Source organism: Scardinius erythrophthalmus, assembly GCF_964197995.2.
Source record: "Scardinius erythrophthalmus genome assembly, chromosome: 9".
NCBI lineage: Eukaryota > Metazoa > Chordata > Actinopteri > Cypriniformes > Leuciscidae > Scardinius > Scardinius erythrophthalmus.
Window position 1 is genome coordinate 48,156,648 of NC_138229.1, and position 18,037 is coordinate 48,174,684.

The 18,037-nt window shown below is 43.8% G+C and overlaps 2 protein-coding genes across 2 annotated transcripts in view; one reads left to right on the forward strand and one right to left on the reverse strand.

Moving 5' to 3' along the window:
* dnm3b (dynamin 3b) overlaps nt 1–14,673 on the forward strand; it is a gene marked incomplete at both ends in the record, with an annotated part of 60,741 nt that extends 46,068 nt beyond the window's left edge. Inside the window, 6 exons of the mRNA XM_081373850.1 lie at nt 807–916; nt 2,935–3,046; nt 3,166–3,330; nt 3,751–3,989; nt 5,635–5,808; nt 14,631–14,673. Of these exons, the coding sequence (XP_081229976.1) occupies nt 807–916; nt 2,935–3,046; nt 3,166–3,330; nt 3,751–3,989; nt 5,635–5,808; nt 14,631–14,673 (843 nt within the window). The remainder of the gene's footprint in view (nt 1–806; nt 917–2,934; nt 3,047–3,165; nt 3,331–3,750; nt 3,990–5,634; nt 5,809–14,630) is intronic.
* Nucleotides 13,936–14,386, reverse strand: LOC308696677 (uncharacterized protein; the record flags this gene model as incomplete). The annotated part of the gene is made up of 2 exons (XM_081375573.1): nt 13,936–14,037; nt 14,315–14,386. Coding segments are annotated over 2 exons (174 nt in total), but the record flags the coding sequence as incomplete, so codon positions are not given.
* Nucleotides 14,674–18,037: the final 3,364 nt, after the last annotated feature.

Genomic DNA, 18,037 nt, shown 5'->3' on the forward strand with positions numbered 1-18,037 from the left:
ACCTAGAATACTGTCTAACACTTGATGGCTGCTCTGTTAAGTCTTCGTCGTCGGTTAGGAACCTGAGTGTGCTCTTTGATACCAATCTTTCATTTGAAAGTCACGTGTCTAGTATCTGTAAAACTGCATTTTTCCATCTTAAAAATATATATAAATTACGCCATATGCTCTCATTGACAAATGCGGAACAATTAGTTCATGCGTTCATGACCTCAAGGCTAGATTATTGTAATGCTCTACTGGGTGGTTGCCCTGCACGCTTAATAAACAAACGAGCGTTCTCGAGTTCTTACTAGAACCAGGAAGTATGACCATATTAGCCCAGTTCTGTCAAAACTGCACTGGCTCCCTATTAAACATCGCATCAATTTTAAAATATTGCTGATTACTTACAAAGCACTAAATGGTTTAGCTCCGCAGTACTTGAGCGAGCTCTTAACGCATTATAGTCCTTCACGTCCATTGCGATCTCAAAATTCCGGTCAGCTGATAATACCTAGAATATCAAAATCGACTGCTGGAATCCCCGTCAACCATTAGCCAGACAAACATATAGCCCCGCCCCCAAACTCACACCATTGGTCGAGTCAGTGTTGAGACAGTCACACATTTGCTGACAGTTCAACCACTTTAACACTCCAACATTTCACAAATAATTCTGTTTTTAAATAAAAAATATTCTCCTTCCAACTTTCTTTTTATACCTGCATTTACTGCTGTTGCTGCAGTTGAGTTTATAAAGAGCGCGTGATGACACCATGAATGAGTTTGCATTGCCGTATCAAACACTGCTTCTGATCCCACAGGAGAAGGAGAAGAAGTACATGCTGCCCTTGGACAATCTGAAGGTCAGAGACGTGGAGAAGAGCTTCATGTCCAGCAAGCACATGTTTGCCATCTTCAACACAGAGCAGCGGTAAACGGACTGATTTCTCTCTTTCCTTTTTTTATGGTAATGGTAAATAATTTCATGTCATCAGTTCTCAAAGACCACATCAGATTTTCATCAGCAAGAGACAAACATTGTGGACTTAAGACTGTGTAAGCAGTGAGGATTCAAGAAAACTCTTAAGGACCATTCACACCAAGGACGATGACTATAACTATAAAGATTCATTTTTTTAGTTTAATAATCATTCCAATTCAATGAGAATAGCAAAGCATAAACAGCAATAATAACGACACAATAGACAAGGAACGAAATCATTGGAATCACTTTGACGATTATTTTGGCGTTTCCATTAAAATTTGCGAATTGACCTTATGTGCAAAATTGGAATATCGCATAAAATGTTTGTTTCTTAAAGGAGAACTCCGGTCAATTTTAACATTGAGTTCATTTTTTGTACATTTGGAGTGCTGTCAATACAGAGAACAACTACAAAAATCGGTGTTGCCTACACCGAGTTATTCTATTTTTAAAATTTGCACCCTGTTGACTTCAATGGGGCAAGTACTAAACCTGCTTTTAGCCTCTTAACATCCTTGATGTGTCATTACAAGTGCACAGAAAATGTGAGTGATTCCTTCTGAGTGAACACGAGTGGATCTGACTGCAGTAGATGTGAAAGATATGGATAAAAATGATGTTATTTAAGCCAGCGCAAATACCTGTGTTTACATCCTGTTTTCGGCTGAAGTCCACAGTAGTCGATTGCCGAGTTCACACGCATAGGTTTAGTTACCTATGATCACGCGCGTGAACTCGGCAATCGACTACTTTGGACTTCAACCGAAAAACAGGATGTAAACAGGTATTTGCGCTGGCTTAAATAACATCATTTTTATACATATCTTTTACATCTACTGCAGTCAGATTGACTCGTGTTCACTCACATGACCTGTGCACTTGTAATGACAAATCAAGGATGTTAAAAGCCTAAAAGCAGGTTTAGTACTTGCCCCATTGAAGTCAACAGGGTGCACATTTTAAAAATAGAATAACTCGGTGTAGGCAACACTGATTTTTGTCGTTGTTCTCTGTACTGACAGCACTCCAAATGTACAAAAAAATGAGCTCAATGTTAAAATTGACCGGAGTTCTCCTTTAAGCACTGTTTCCATCCAGCGAGTCAACGAGAATAAAATTGTCACTTCCTGATAAACAGTTGCTAAATATCAGTAAGAAAAGTAGGAGAAGCCACTGTATGTAGTCATTTTCCTATGTAATATAAATGACTTGACTTGAAACGCAATAAATGCAGTCATGTCATCTTGTGTTGTAGGCAGATGCTGCTGTTTAGTCTGCTGGTCGGTAGAAATGTATCTGACTCAATTGAGCACATTCGTTTTTTTATGCGCATTTTTAGAATATATGTGCAGCTTGGATTTTCCATCCAGTGTTTTTTATGCAATATTCCGAAAAATATCTAATAGCTAATGATAAAAAATATTGACAGCCAATCAAAATCCATCCTGCTTTTAAGAACTTGTGCATTTAAAGCGGCAGACAACAAAACTGTTATAATAAACAGAACGATATTGTGAGTTTGTGTGGACACTAATGTCATTATAGTTATCATTCTTGATGTGAACAGACCTTTACTGTAGAATGAACTTCACTCATTCCTTTTTTTGATTTGCCTTTTTCTGCAATTCAGTTTAGACTCAAGAAATTTGGAAGTTAGTCTTTTTTTTTCTTCTTTAATCTTACTTTATGGTTATTATTATGATGATGACGCATACACAAAGCCTGACTGGGTTAATCTTCATACCACAGACCCAGTGAGAGCTGTCATGCTTCAGGCATCTGACTTGAGTTCTTCATTTTTGTCGTAGAGAGTTTCAAGAGGTCCTACAATGCTTTGTTATCGGTGTTGATTTCTGATGTAATCTGCAGATGTTTCTTCTTTTGGGATGGCCTTTCACCCTTTGGTGAATGTTGTAAGAGCCTGGCGGAGGCTTTCATCTGAATGACGGCTTGTTTTCCCTCAGGAACGTCTTTAAAGACAGTCGTTTCTTGGAGCTGGCCTGCGACACCCTGGAGGAGGTGGACAGCTGGAGAGCGTCGCTCCTGCGGGCCGGAGTCTATCCGGAGAGGGCCGTGGTACGTAACGGCTCTTGTCTGAGACGTCACTATACACTTAATATCACATACTTGAACCACCTTCCTCGTCACTTATCTGAACCGTTGGTCACTGTGTGTCCCTTGACTCCTCCTGCCAGGTGGAGAGCGATAGTTCTGGTCCGTCAGAGAACTTCTCCATGGATCCTCAGCTGGAGAGGAAGGTGGAGACCATCCGCAACCTGGTGGACTCCTACATGGCCATCGTCAACAAGTGCATCCGGGACCTCATGCCCAAGAGCATCATGCATCTCATGATCAATAATGTAAGCGGGATGCACCATGAGAGATTTGATTTCTGATTGCTTTGGAACTGAATTTTCCAACGTTTAGTATCTGAACCGTCACTGTTAACAAGATCAAATTCAAGACACTATATCTGAGAGAGGGTAGAAAACTGGGAATGTTGCCTCTGCTACTCAAGAGGGTTACCGTATTTACACAATCATGTATATGCTCCAACTGAAGCATTGTAAACATTGTGAACTCACTATTCGCTTTTATTTCATTGAAGCATCTGATGCTCCAGTACAGTTAATCAGAAAGAGTTCATTCTTGGAAAGTGCGTTCGATACACTCGCATGTCTGTGCTTCTGCGTGGAATAAGAGCATAACCTCGTAACCCCTGAGTGTACTGTATTTGCATGATAATATGACCTAATGAACATCATGTTCCTCTTCCTCAGGTGAAAGACTTCATCAACGCAGACCTTCTGGCCCAGCTGTACTCGGCCGGAGACCAGAACTCCCTGATGGATGAGTCTCAGGAGCAGGCCCAGCGGAGGGACGAGGTGCTGCGCACACACCATGCCCTGAAGGAGGCGCTGGCTATCATCGGGGATATCTCCACCTCCACCATCTCCACTCCACTGCCTCCTCCTGTGGACAGCTCCTGGCTGCAGGCCGGGCAGGGCGGCTCTCGGAGGTAACTCTCGCTCACAGCCTGATATACTTCATGGATGGCAGTTTAATGTTCAAGTGTCAAAAAGGTTGCCCTGGGGTCTTCTTTGCCTGTGCCTCACCCATAAAAGAAGCACCCTGCTAAAAAATCCAGCATTTCTGGTCCCCAGCATAAGGTATGATTTGCATTCTGATAGATCAGCTCAGGATTGCTTGAGAACAGCATGACTATGCTGGTCCGCCAGCTAGACCAGCACTATACCAGCATAAACCAGCCTGGACCAACATATAATTCATGCTGGTTTATGCTGGATTGTTCAGCAGGGAACTAGGGAAGTAGTGGGTCAACTGGAGGTGCAGAACAAGCCGTGGTGGGAGGTGGACTTGAGGTATTATCCACCGTTACCCCATGCAGACTGAACCACAGGACACTAGAAACTGCAGTTTGGTCCAGGCTGATTATGAATTGGGCCTTTCCTAGGTGCTCAGTCAATGCAAATGACTGCAAGGCCCAATTCATAATCAGCTGCAGGGTGGATCTGGTGTCAGAACCCTCCGGCTGGACCAGCTGTCCTTGGACTCCCATCAGCTACATATATAATCCTTGAAAACCTCAATGGGACTCCAGCTGCTCTTGTGAGGCTCTTCAGCTGTGGCTCCACTGCCTTTCATGGAAGTGGATGTGGTAGAGGCCAAGATGCCTAACATTGGTATGTTGACTTCAGATCATTCCCTCTCCAACTTCTCCACAACTCATAAAACAGGAAAGACAATTTTGCTATTTTCCCCCTAAACACTTTACCTAGTGATTACCTGGATGCCATAGTACATTAGGACAGCCACAGCACACCAGCTGTCAGCGGAAGGGACCTTTCTGACAGCAATTTGACAGTCTCTCCTGACTAACATTACATACAACAGAGAGGTAATCTGTTGTATGTAATGTTCTCAAGTTTCTGTTCTTGACCATCCCATCCCAAACTCACAGACAGAGCTCAGTGGAGACACAGCTGAAGTTAAAGCCCGCTGCTGTAAAGACATCAGTGTGTCTGTCCCACTGGGAGTCTCCCAGTGTCCTGCTAGAGCAGGGGTGTCCAGTCCTGCTCCTGGAGAGACACCATCAGGTATACACACGCCGGGCTGCAGGTTTGTAGAGATACTGAAGGCCTTGATGGGCTGGTGCAGATGTCTAATTGGGGCTGGAGCTACACCCGTCTGAAGGTGGCCCTCCGGGAGAAGGGCTGGATATCCCTGTACTACAGCATGTACTGGCCGGTCATCAATCATAACAGCCCGGCATTCTGGAAGACCTGGAAGTGTGGTTGAGCCCAGCTGTGCACTGCAGAGACTCAGAAAGCCCTCCTCTCCATGTGAACTTGAGGAGTGAAGTACAGCTCCTGTGATGCTCAGATTAGAGAGCTCGGACAGAAACTGATGACTGTGTTGAAGGCAGCGGTCAAGTATGGTTAGATGATTTGGAGTTAACAATTTTATTGATGGACCATGGAACGAAGCCAGTTTTTTCTGTGAAAGAAAAGATAGTGGAAAACAATTCCCTTGGGAGTTTTGGGAGTAAGTGCAAGAGTGTAACCGGTAGTACTGTGGGGTTGAGTATAGATAGCCACATGTGTTCTGCTCCTTCCTAGCTGTGAGCATCTGTTGTTCTGTAGGTCTCCTCCGCCCAGTCCCACGGCTCCGCGCAGGATGTCTGCAGGCCAGAGGCCGGCCGGTAGGGGCGCCCCTCTGCCTCCGTCCCGCCCAGGGCCTTTGGGGCCCTTGAATAACAGCGCTGACAGCCCACAAGTTCCCAGTCGGCCCAACAGGGCCCCGCCTAGCATTCCCAGGTGAGACCTGACCCCCCCGCCTTACCGTCTGTCCGGATGCAGAATAAGCCCTCAAACGTCTGCTTTTCTCAAACACCTCTTACCTCCTTCCTTACCACATTCTTTTCTGTTTCTAATCTTATTTAAGCCTTCCTCACAAGTACACAAACACATGCAAGTACATTCACACACACTTAACTCTTTCCCTGCCAGTCATGGCCCCCAGAATAATTTGTTGTATTAATATCTGAGCATCTGATATCAAAAGAAAGAACAGAGCCTCTGTTTTTAAACAAAAAAGTTGTATTCTAGCTTCATGCATTCTTCTTTTATTAATAGATAAAAACTTGTCAACAATTGAACAACCTTGAACTATGTTGCTCCATCATGACGCTTTACACTAATGCCCACTATACAATATATACTTGCGTTATGAATTGTGTTTTGACACATTTCGATCCATAAGAACACATTAATTAAGTGTGCGTATCTATGTTTACACCAGCGTTCACAAACTTGTCCCTAGACCCTATTTTCATACCCTTGTTGGACATTCACTTGTGACTTCCTGTTTCGAATGCGCATGCGTTGCGTCTGAGCGCGTTGTTGTCTTTGGAGCTCCATCGATTGATTTATAATTCTTGATTTCTCTTTAAACTCACTTACAACGAACATTTTCTACTTTTCCTCACCTCATAGTTATAACGCGGATTGTTGAGCAGACGCGTCTCAAGCCTAGTGATCCAACGCTGGATACTCTTATAGGTTACGTCCGTGGATCACGGCTGAACGCGTCTTCTCCGCACTCATTTACAAACAAACATTTTTTCGCCTATCGTGCGTCTACTCTACACCCGTACCACTGAAAAGACGGATTATATCCAAGACTTAAGCCATAAATTAGTATTAATATTGATAGCACCACTGGTAGCGTCGTTGCTAACTTAACTTACTGTCCATCTGTTAAAATGGCGAATATATCAGATGTATGTAGTCTACCTTTTGGTGCAGGTGAGGACACATTTGAGCTGCACGCGGTGCAGTCTGAGCTGGAAGCTGTTGAGAAACAGATCCACGACCTTTTAGTAAGAAAAGCCGAGCTGATAGACCGGCGTTTGGCTCTCGAAACATCACGTGCCGTGGCACACAAATCAGAGATTAATGTTACTAACCCGCTGACTCCGACCTCGTCTACTCCGTGCGTTCCTCAACATCGGTCCCGAACGTCGAGGTCGCGATCAGCCATGGTCTCGTTCACTCCGGCTCCAACATGCCATCACGAAGCCTGGATTTTTCCGCAGCGGAAGACGCGAGCCAGGTCTAGACCAAGAAAACTCTCTCCGACCCTCCCGGTTTTCGAGATATCAACACAAAACCGCTTCTCCCCTCTTCGCGAAACAGAACGCGATGCTGTGATCATCGGCGATTCCATCGTTCGACACGTACACGTTACGTTAAATAAAAGTAAGGTGCATAGTCACTGCTTTCCTGGTGCTCGTGTTTCTGAAATCGCTGCTCACGTTCCCGAGATTCTGAACGAGCGCGTCGGAACCGTTGTCCTGCACGCGGGAGGGGCCGACATCAGACTGCGCCAAACGGAGGTTTTGAAGAAAGACTTCAGGAATCTGATCGATACGGTACGCAGCACATCGCCTGATATAACGATTATTGTGTCAGGACCGCTTCCCACGTACCGACTAGGTCATGAAAAGTTTAGTAGATTATTTGCGCTTAATGAATGGTTAATGTCATGGTGCAATGAGCAGAAACTGCTCTTTGTAAATAATTGGAATCTGTTTTGGGAGCGTCCTAGGCTTTACCGTGCTGATGGCTTACACCCAAGCAGATTCGGATCAGATCTTCTGTCAGATAACATCTCCAAAATGTTAAATACCTTTTGACTAGTAACCAAAAGTCCAAATCATAGTCTCTGCTGCACCAATTTAACTGATATAAATAGTGTAGAACATTGCATAGAAACTGTGTCTATTCCTCGTTTAGTGAGATCAAATCATAAATCTACTGCAGGATCTAGAAAAAATCTAATTGTTATTAAACCAGAAAATGTTGCTATTGGTAATCAAAAACAATTTTTAAAGCTAGGTCTTCTAAACATTAGATCACTCACACCTAAGGCAGTTATTGTAAATGAAATAGTCACAGATAATAGCTTCGATGTACTTTGCCTTACTGAAACCTGGCTTAAACCAAATAATTATTTTGGTTTAAATGAGTCTACTCCAGCAGGATACTCCTATAAGCACGAGCCCCGTCTGAATGGTCGTGGCGGCGGTGTTGCAACAATCTATAGAGATTTTCTCAATGTTACTCAGAAAACGGGTTATAAGTTTATTTCATTTGAAGTACTTGTACTAAATGTTACGCTCTTAGATGTTCGAAAAACATCCCTATTATCTCTAGCCTTGGCTACCGTATATAGACCGCCTGGGCCTTACGCTGATTTCCTAAAAGAGTTTGCAGATTTTCTCTCAGACCTATTAGTTAACTTCGATAAAGCATTAATTGTTGGAGACTTTAATATCCATGTAGATAATCAAAATGATGCGTTAGGGGCTGCGTTTACAGATTTATTAAACTCCTTTGGGGTTAAGCAAAACATTACCGGACCGACTCATCGATTTAATCATACACTCGATTTAATTATATCACATGGAACCGATCCAACCGATATAGATATCATTCCACAAAGTGACGATGTCACTGACCATTACATGGTAACTTGCATATTACGTACTCCTGTAATATATCATGCTGCGCCGCGTTATCGATTAGGCAGAACAATCCTTCCATCCACCATAGATAATTTTTCAAACAGCTTATCGGATCTGTCTCAGCTGCTCAGTGAACCCAAACAAACAGATGAACTTGAGGAATTAACTAGCACTATGAGCACCATTCTCTCTGGATCATTGGATATTGTTGCGCCCATTAGATTAAAAAAGGTCAGAGAGAAAAGTAAAGCACCATGGTACAACAATACTACGCGTGTTCTAAAGAGAGAAACCCGTAATTTAGAGCGTAAATGGAAACAAACTAACTTAGGGGTCTTTAGAATCGCATGGAAAGACAGTATGTCACGTTATAAAAAGGCCCTAAAAGCGGCCAGGGCTGAGCATCTACGCAAACTAATAGAAAACAACCATAACAATCCTAAGTTCTTATTTAACACCATGGCGAGACTAACAAATAAACAGATGTCTCCTGAACAAAATATTCCATTACAGTTTAGTAGTAATGATTTCATGAAGTTCTTCACTGAGAAAATAGAAAACATCAGAACCACAATTGTAAACGTTCAATCCTCAATCGCGCCTTATAATTCAGCCTCAATTATCACCCCGCAAGAACAATTACAGTGCTTTACAACTATAGAACAAAAAGAGTTAAATAAACTTATCACCTCATCTAAAACAACAACATGTTTACTAGATCCTATACCAACTAAACTATTGAAAGAAGTGTTACCTGTAGTGGAAGAGCCTCTCCTCAATATTATTAACTCGTCTTTATCTTTAGGTTATGTTCCAAAAACATTTAAACTGGCAGTTATAAAACCTCTCATTAAGAAACCACAATTAGATCCGAATAATCTAGTAAATTATAGACCCATTTCAAATCTACCTTTTATGTCTAAAATACTAGAAAAAGTTGTGTCCGCTCAACTGGGCTCTTTCTTACAAGAAAATGACATCTATGAAAAGTTTCAGTCTGGGTTCAGGCCGCATCATAGCACTGAAACTGCGCTCGTTAAAATCACAAATGATTTACTTTTAGCTTCTGACCAAGGCTGTATCTCAATATTAGTTTTACTTGATCTTAGTGCTGCGTTCGATACTATAGATCACACAATACTCTTAGATCGACTACAAAATTATACTGGTGTTCAAGGACAAGCATTAAGCTGGTTTAGATCGTATTTATCTGACCGCTACCATTTTGTATATTTAAATGGAGAAAAATCTATCATAACTCCAGTAAACTATGGAGTGCCGCAGGGATCTGTGTTAGGCCCTCTATTATTCTCAATATATATGCTGCCACTTGGAAATATTATAAGGAAACATGGAATTAGTTTCCATTGTTATGCTGATGACACTCAAATCTATATTTCATCACGGCCGGATGAAAACGCTAAATTATCCAAATTGACAGAGTGTGTTAAAGATATAAAAGATTGGATGACGCATAATTTTCTTTTATTAAATCCAGACAAGACAGAGGTACTACTTATCGGTTCAAAAAACCACCCACAAAACCTCTTACAATACAACTTTAACATAGTAGGGTGTCCTGTTACTTTATCCTCTACAGTAAAAGACCTGGGTGTTATATTAGACTGCAACCTGTCTTGTGAAAATCATATTTCATATGTTACAAGAACAGCCTTTTTCCACCTTAGAAACATTGCTAAGCTACGTAATATGCTCTCTGTTTCTGACGCAGAAAAGTTAGTTCATGCGTTCATGACCTCGAGACTAGATTACTGTAATGCGTTATTAGCCGGTTGTCCTGCATCCTCAATAAACAAGCTACAGTTAGTCCAAAATGCCGCCGCTAGAGTTCTAACTAGATCAAGAAAATATGATCATATAACACCAATTTTATCATCACTACATTGGTTACCTATAAAGTTCCGTATTAATTACAAGGTATTGCTACTGACTTATAAAGCCCTAAACGGCTTAGCTCCAGTCTATTTAACGGATCTTCTATCGCCCTATAATCCATCGCGCTCTTTAAGGTCACTAAATTCGAGGCTTTTGGTCATACCTAGGATATCTAGGTCCACCAAAGGAGGGAGAGCATTTTCACATTTAGCACCAAAACTCTGGAATAGTCTTCCGGATACTGTTCGTTGCTCAGACTCACTCTCCCAGTTTAAAACTAGATTAAAGACGCATCTCTTCAGCCAGGCATTCATATAATACTTTTATTCCTACAGTTAAATCCGACCTCTAGTTCATAAACGCCAGAGGAGAACTGGCCCCCGACTGAGCCCGGGTTCTCCCAAGGTTTTTTTTCTCCATTAGGTCACCTGATGGAGTTTTTCGGTTCCTTGCCACTGTTGCCTTTGGCTTGCTCAGTTGGGGATATTTGGGGATATTTAATTGAATTAATCAATCAACGATACTATTGATCAGCATTACCAAACGTAGACGTTCCACTAGAAACAAACATTGATGTATTGTTCTAATTTATTACTGTGAAGCTGCTTTGATACAACCTGTGTTGTGAAAAGCGCTATATAAATAAACTTGACTTGACTTGACTACGGTCGTTCACTACACTACAGTTTCTACGAATAGAATAGAATGAATAGAATAGAATGAGGCATTTATATAGCGCTTTCATATGTACTACTGTACACCCAAAGCGCTTTACAATCATATCAGGGGTCTCTCCTCAACCACCACCAGTGTGCAGCATCCACTTGGATGATGCGACGGCAGCCACAGAACAACGGCGCCAGTGCGCTCACCACACACCAGCTATAGGTGGAGAGAGGAGAGAGAGTGATAGAGCCAATTCAATGTAAGGGGATTATTAGGAGGCCATGATTGGTAAGGGCCAATGTGTGGAATGTGGCCAGGACACCGGGGTTACACCCCTACTCTTTACGAGAAATGCCATGGGATTTTTAATGACCACAGAGAGTCAGGACCTCGGTTTTACGTCTCATCCGAAAGACGGTGCTCTTTGACAGTATAGTGTCCCCATCACTACACTGGGGCGTTAGGACCCACACAGACCACAGGGTGAGCACCCCCTGCTGGCCTCACTAACACCTCTTCCAGCAGCAACCTGGTTTTTCTCAGGAGGTCTCCCATCCAGGTACTAACCAGGCTCAGCCCTGCTTAGCTTCAGTGGGCAACCAGTCTTGGGCTACAGGGTGATATGGCTGCTGGCTACGAGAGATTCGCTAAATCTGCGTGTAATCTCCATGCTAGTGCAGCTGCGCCATCTGTATATATTAACATATATATATTACTGCTGTGTAACCGTATATTGAATCGGTGCATAAACTCTTAAAGTGACAGCAGCCTAATATTCCTGCTGCTGTTAATAAAAGAACAAGACAAAGACAATCACTCGCTGCTCTTGACTGAATACGTTTTATGACTTTAATTGTAAGAATTAATCTGTATTATTGTTTTTGTTTACAATGAAAACTATCCAGTGTTATTTTACATTTGATTACTTTAATTTCTGTAGTATTCCTCACCTGAATAATAACCTACCGTTAGACCCACCTGAAAAACTAAAGCCGTGTTTATTTCATATCTCTTATTCTATTGCATTATTTGTGCTATTGTTTGAAATTTGTTTATTTGTTCTTTTTTATTACTGACTCTTTACTTTTAAAAATCTTTAAAATTTAATTTTGCATTGAAGGAAAGTAAATGTGTGTTTGTATATGCTGTCAATTATAGTTCTTAAAAGAGCATCGGAATCGACAGGTCACACTTACAACAAAACAGCGGATATCGGAATTGGCCAAGAGAACTGCGATCGCTGCATCTCTGCTGTTTCCGTACCCTTGTTAGACGCCACGATCGTTCACTACACTATAGTTCTACGAGAGATTCGCTAAATCCATGTGCTATTTCCATGCTAGTGCAGCTAGCACTCTTAACATATTGTCTGATGGTGTTTTCTACTTCACAGTACTACAGATACTAACTCTGTCTTCTTTGTCTCTTACTCCTCCATCCATTCCAACAACCCTTCCTCAACGCTTCTGCTGTCCCCAACACCTTCTCCCTCTCCCTCCTCTTCTCCCTCTTCCTCCTCTTCCTCTTCTTCTTCTCCCTCTTCTTCCTCTCCCTCTCCCTCCTCTTCTCCCTCTTCTTCCTCTCCCTCTCCCTCTTCTTCCTCTCCCTCTCCCTCCTCTTCTCCCTCTTCCTCCTCTTCCTCTTCTTCTTCTCCCTCTTCTTCCTCTCCCTCTCCCTCCTCTTCTCCCTCTTCTTCCTCTCCCTCTTCCTCTTCTTCTTCTCCCTCTTCTCCCTCTTCCTCCTCTTCCTCTTCTTCTTCTCCCTCTTCTTCCTCTCCCTCTCCCTTCTCTTCTCCCTCTTCTTCCTCTCCCTCTCCCTCTCCCTCTCCCTCTCCCTCCTCTTCTCCCTCTTCTTCCTCTCCCTCTTCCTCTTCTTCTTCTCCCTCTTCTCCCTCTTCCTCCTCTTCCTCTTCTTCTTCTCCCTCTTCTTCCTCTCCCTCTCCCTTCTCTTCTCCCTCTTCTTCCTCTCCCTCTCCCTCTCCCTCTCCCTCCTCTTCTCCCTCTTCTCCCTCTTCTCCCTCTTCCTCTCCCTCTCCCTCTCCCTCTCCCTCCTCTTCTCCCTCTTCTTCCTCTCCCTCTTCTTCCTCTCCCTCTCCCTCCTCTTCTCCCTCTCCCTCCTCTTCTCCCTCTTCTTCCTCTCCCTCTTCCTCCTCTTCTCCCTCTTCTTCCTCTCCCTCTCCCTCCTCTTCTCCCTCTTCCTCTTCCTCTCCCTCCTCTTCTCCCTCTTCTTCCTCTCCCTCTTCCTCTTCTTCTTCTCCCTCTTCTCCCTCTTCCTCCTCTTCCTCTTCTTCTTCTCCCTCTTCTTCCTCTCCCTCTCCCTTCTCTTCTCCCTCTTCTTCCTCTCCCTCTCCCTCTCCCTCTCCCTCCTCTTCTCCCTCTTCTTCCTCTCCCTCTTCCTCCTCTTCTCCCTCTTCTTCCTCTCCCTCTTCCTCCTCTTCTCCCTCTTCCTCTTCCTCTCCCTCCTCTTCTCCCTCTTCTTCCTCTCCCTCTTCCTCTTCTTCTTCTCCCTCTTCTCCCTCTTCCTCCTCTTCCTCTTCTTCTTCTCCCTCTTCTTCCTCTCCCTCTCCCTTCTCTTCTCCCTCTTCTTCCTCTCCCTCTTCCTCTCCCTCTCCCTCCTCTTCTCCCTCTTCTTCCTCTCCCTCTCCCTCCTCTTCTCCCTCTTCTTCCTCTCCCTCTCCCTCCTCTTCTCCCTCTTCTTCCTCTCCCTCTTCCTCCTCTTCTCCCTCTTCTTCCTCTCCCTCTCCCTTCTCTTCTCCCTCTTCTTCCTCTCCCTCTCCCTCTCCCTCTCCCTCCTCTTCTCCCTCTTCTTCCTCTCCCTCTCCCTCCTCTTCTCCCTCTTCTTCCTCTCCCTCTCCCTCCTCTTCTCCCTCTTCTTCCTCTCCCTCTTCCTCTTCTTCTTCTCCCTCTTCTCCCTCTTCCTCCTCTTCCTCTTCTTCTTCTCCCTCTTCTTCCTCTCCCTCTCCCTTCTCTTCTCCCTCTTCTTCCTCTCCCTCTTCCTCTCCCTCTCCCTCTTCCTCTCCCTCTCCCTCTTCCTCTCCCTCTCCCTCCTCTTCTCCCTCTTCTTCCTCTCCCTCTCCCTCTTCCTCTCCCTCTTCTTCCTCTCCCTCTCCCTCCTCTTCTCCCTCTCCCTCCTCTTCTCCCTCTTCTTCCTCTCCCTCTTCCTCCTCTTCTCCCTCTTCTTCCTCTCCCTCTCCCTCCTCTTCTCCCTCTCCCTCCTCTTCTCCCTCTTCTTCCTCTCCCTCTTCCTCCTCTTCTCCCTCTTCTTCCTCTCCCTCTCCCTCCTCTTCTCCCTCTCCCTCTTCCTCTTCCTCTCCCTCTCCCTCCTCTTCTCCCTCTCCCTCCTCTTCTCCCTCTTCTTCCTCTCCCTCTCCCTCCTCTTCTCCCTCTTCTTCCTCTCCCTCTTCCTCCTCTTCTCCCTCTTCTTCCTCTCCCTCTCCCTCCTCTTCTCCCTCTTCTTCCTCTCCCTCTCCCTCCTCTTCTCCCTCTCCCTCTTCCTCTCCCTCTTCCTCTCCCTCTCCCTCCTCTTCCTCCTCCTCTTCCTCTAACCCAGTCGTCGCCCCCCGCCCTCCCCCACCCGACAGGTTCCCCCGTAAGAGAGGCCCCGGGCCCGCTGTCTGTGCTTCTGGAGCGAGTGTGATTCTCCAGGCCCATTCTCATGTGACCAGTACACCGGCGTCTGTCCTGTACCAAAGCTCCTGCATGTGCTCTCCATCTAGTGTCCTTCACACTGGCGTGACCGTGGTGGTGTCTGTGATAGCAGTGCTCGTTGTGTGTTGTGTGTCAGTGCCTGTGATTCAGTCTGAGTCTCCACCCTACACTAGTCTTCTTCATCCAGGCTCCTCTTCCCTGGTGAGATCATTCCCATTCCCGACAGCACTGGCCAGCCATGCATGTGTGTTTATTTCAGGGTGTGTGTGTGTGCGTGTGTGGGTGTCCACATACTTGTGTCATATAGTGAGTGAGTGATATATCTTAGTATAAGCCGGGAAGTGCGTGTGTGCCTGAATTAAAAGATATGTGTACAATAATTTAAGATTAAGTGATATTTGTGTTCTGATAGTAGATATTTAAATTATTGTTGTTTTTTATGTTAATGTTGTTTGTCGTTAAAAGGGTTTGATTCACTTTACGGTGTTTTCACACTTGGCAGGTTTGGTTCGATTAAAACTAACTCTGGTGCGATCTCTCTGTTCGTGAGGTTCGGTGCTAAGCGAACCGGGACTAAACGCAGCGTTTTCTTTTATCCGGACCAAAAGCAGCAGCAGAACCGAACTACGAGTGTGAACACACCCTTTTGTTGTTACAGTAAACACGCTCACATCTTTACATCTGCAAACACTTTTATGAGCAGTCTCAGATTCATCTTCTTGAATAGCGCCACCTGCTTGCAGTACTAGTTCATGACAGATCACGTAAATGTGCGACCAAAGTCCCTGAGCGATGCCGCTGTGTGTGTTTCAGATCTCTAAAGCACAACACAGTTCACCACAACTTTACTCTGCAATAAACACAGCCGTAGTTCTGAGTCATTGTGTTAGTGAGATTTATTTGCTTCTTTACTCATGTTCAGTAATTTCAACGCAAAACTCTTCGTTTGAGAATATTACAGGACTAGTTCAGGAATGTAAGACAAGCGGGCAGGACCTCATGGAAACAGCTGATGTATGACTTCTAAGTAATAACGTGAATATATGGATATATTATCTGTAGGTGTGTGAATCAGAGGCTGAACTGTGTACAACTGGATGTAATGGTGTGTGATGCAGTATTTCAGTTATTAGAGTCTGTGACGTTTAAACTGGTCCTCCTCATGTAAACACACGGGACAGAGACTGAACACAAGCAGGGTTCTTCATCATACTGAGAGTCACATGCTAAATAAGCGTTGCTCGTTGAGTTCTGGACAGGGATGGGGTTCGTCTCTCAGGCTGAGCTGGGTTTATACGGAAGCTCGTTTCCGCCACAGAATTAAACATTTTAAAAGATAATTGTGATAATTTTTATCTCACAATTGCAAAATTACATCTTTCAATTCTGACTTTATTTCTCACAACTGCATGTTATAAAGTCAGAATTGCGAGATATAAACTCACAATTCTGACTTTTTCTCACAATTCTGACTTTTTCTCTCGCAATTCTGACTTTATAACACGCAAATGACGTTTTCTATAAGTTAGATATATACTTGCAATTGCGAGTTATAAAGTCCAATTCTTTATATCATGCTATTCTGACTTTATATCCCGTAATTCTGAGATAAAAAGTCTGAATTGTGAGATGCGAGGTTGCGATGACCTTGTATTATTGTGTGGCGTAAGCGAGCTTGCACCGCTTCAGTCTCCGTCAGCGAGACCAGAGAACAGCAGATCGGCGGCCGCTTGCATAAACCACTAAGACTAGTCACGTTTTTCTTCAAGACTGTGGATGGCTTTTTTAAGCCTAACTGCTAGTGGGTCACACTAGACCTTAAAGGGGTCGTCGGATGCCGAAGTTGGTGTGATTCTTTAGGGTCGTCATGTAAAGACTGTAACTTACTTTGGTTAAACTCCTCAATGTTTGTGTAAAACAGCACAGCTTGACCTCCTCAAGAACAGCTCTGTCCACAGCGACCCGTTTCGGTGACTGTCTCTTTAAATGATAATGAGCAACTGCTCACCCCACCCCTCTCCTCCATGGGCGTGTTGATTGGCTGAGGGCAGAAATATGCTAATGCGGGACAGTCCGTCTGCGATCATGGGCGGAGCATGGGCATTATGACATCATAGTGCTCAGAAAATCCAAACGGCCTGATTATGGAGAGTGTTTAGACTTTCATTGTTTAGATTTTCTTCATTGTATGGTGGTTGTGTCCACACACTGCAAACACGCATTTATATGCAAACACCATATAGTAGTGAATTCTGCATCCGATGAGCCCTTTAAGACACGGGTTAGGGTTAGGGTTAGGGTTAGGGTCTGTGTTTATGCCCGCGGCCCCTGAGTTCACTATAGCGTTATTATAACACTGTCATGCGCTGGGACTGAGATGAACGCCTCAGCGTCTCACTCTTCAACTTGCTCTCTGTATGTGTCATTATGGCTTGATGTACTGTACCTCTATATGTATGAAATAATATGTATTAAGGAACATTCAATAAAAAGAGAACCTGCGGTGTCTAATGACTGTCCGTTTGACCTTTCTTTGAAAAGCTTCTGGACTCGCACACATATCAGACGCCGGTCGGCTTGTGCCTCTCATGATCACTGTCTCTGAATGAAAGTGTGTGTACTGAGAGAAGACGGCGAGAGTGAGTGTGTGAGCTTGGCTGATGTTATATGGACGAGGAGAGAAAGAGATGTTCAGCACACGGGATAAGTGTTATGAATCTATCAGGAATCTGCTGCTCTATCATGAGATCATTATAAGATCATTGATAGAGATCTACTGGAAACAGGCGGTAAATCACCATTATATTTACTGTTACTTTAGGATATGGGTTAGGCTACGTAATATTTATCCATACATGTAAATGGGCATCTAAATAAACTAGTTATACACATTTTAAAATAGAAATAGGTCAAATAAAGGCTTTGAAACATTCACAAACGGACATTAAAGTGTCAGTGAGTAAAGCAGAAGTAAAAGGGTTAATAGCAAATAAAATAAGACAGTAGTGTCAGAAGGAGTGGGACACTGGAACGAAAGGTAGACGCTTTCACCACATTTAAGAAGAAGTAGAAAGAAGACGTTTTAATCTCAAGAATGCGTAGCCTATTCCAATCAGCATAGACTGGGGAAACTGGGATTAGGAAATGGCTTAAAACAATCAAGAATATTTCATGAATTATTTATTTTCTTAAAAGAAACAAGACTGATCATTATTATTATTTGGTAAATAGACAAATGCATTGTGCGCGTCACACATCTCTCCAGTGGGTGGCGGGAACGACAACCGCCATTACACACCAGAAGAAGAA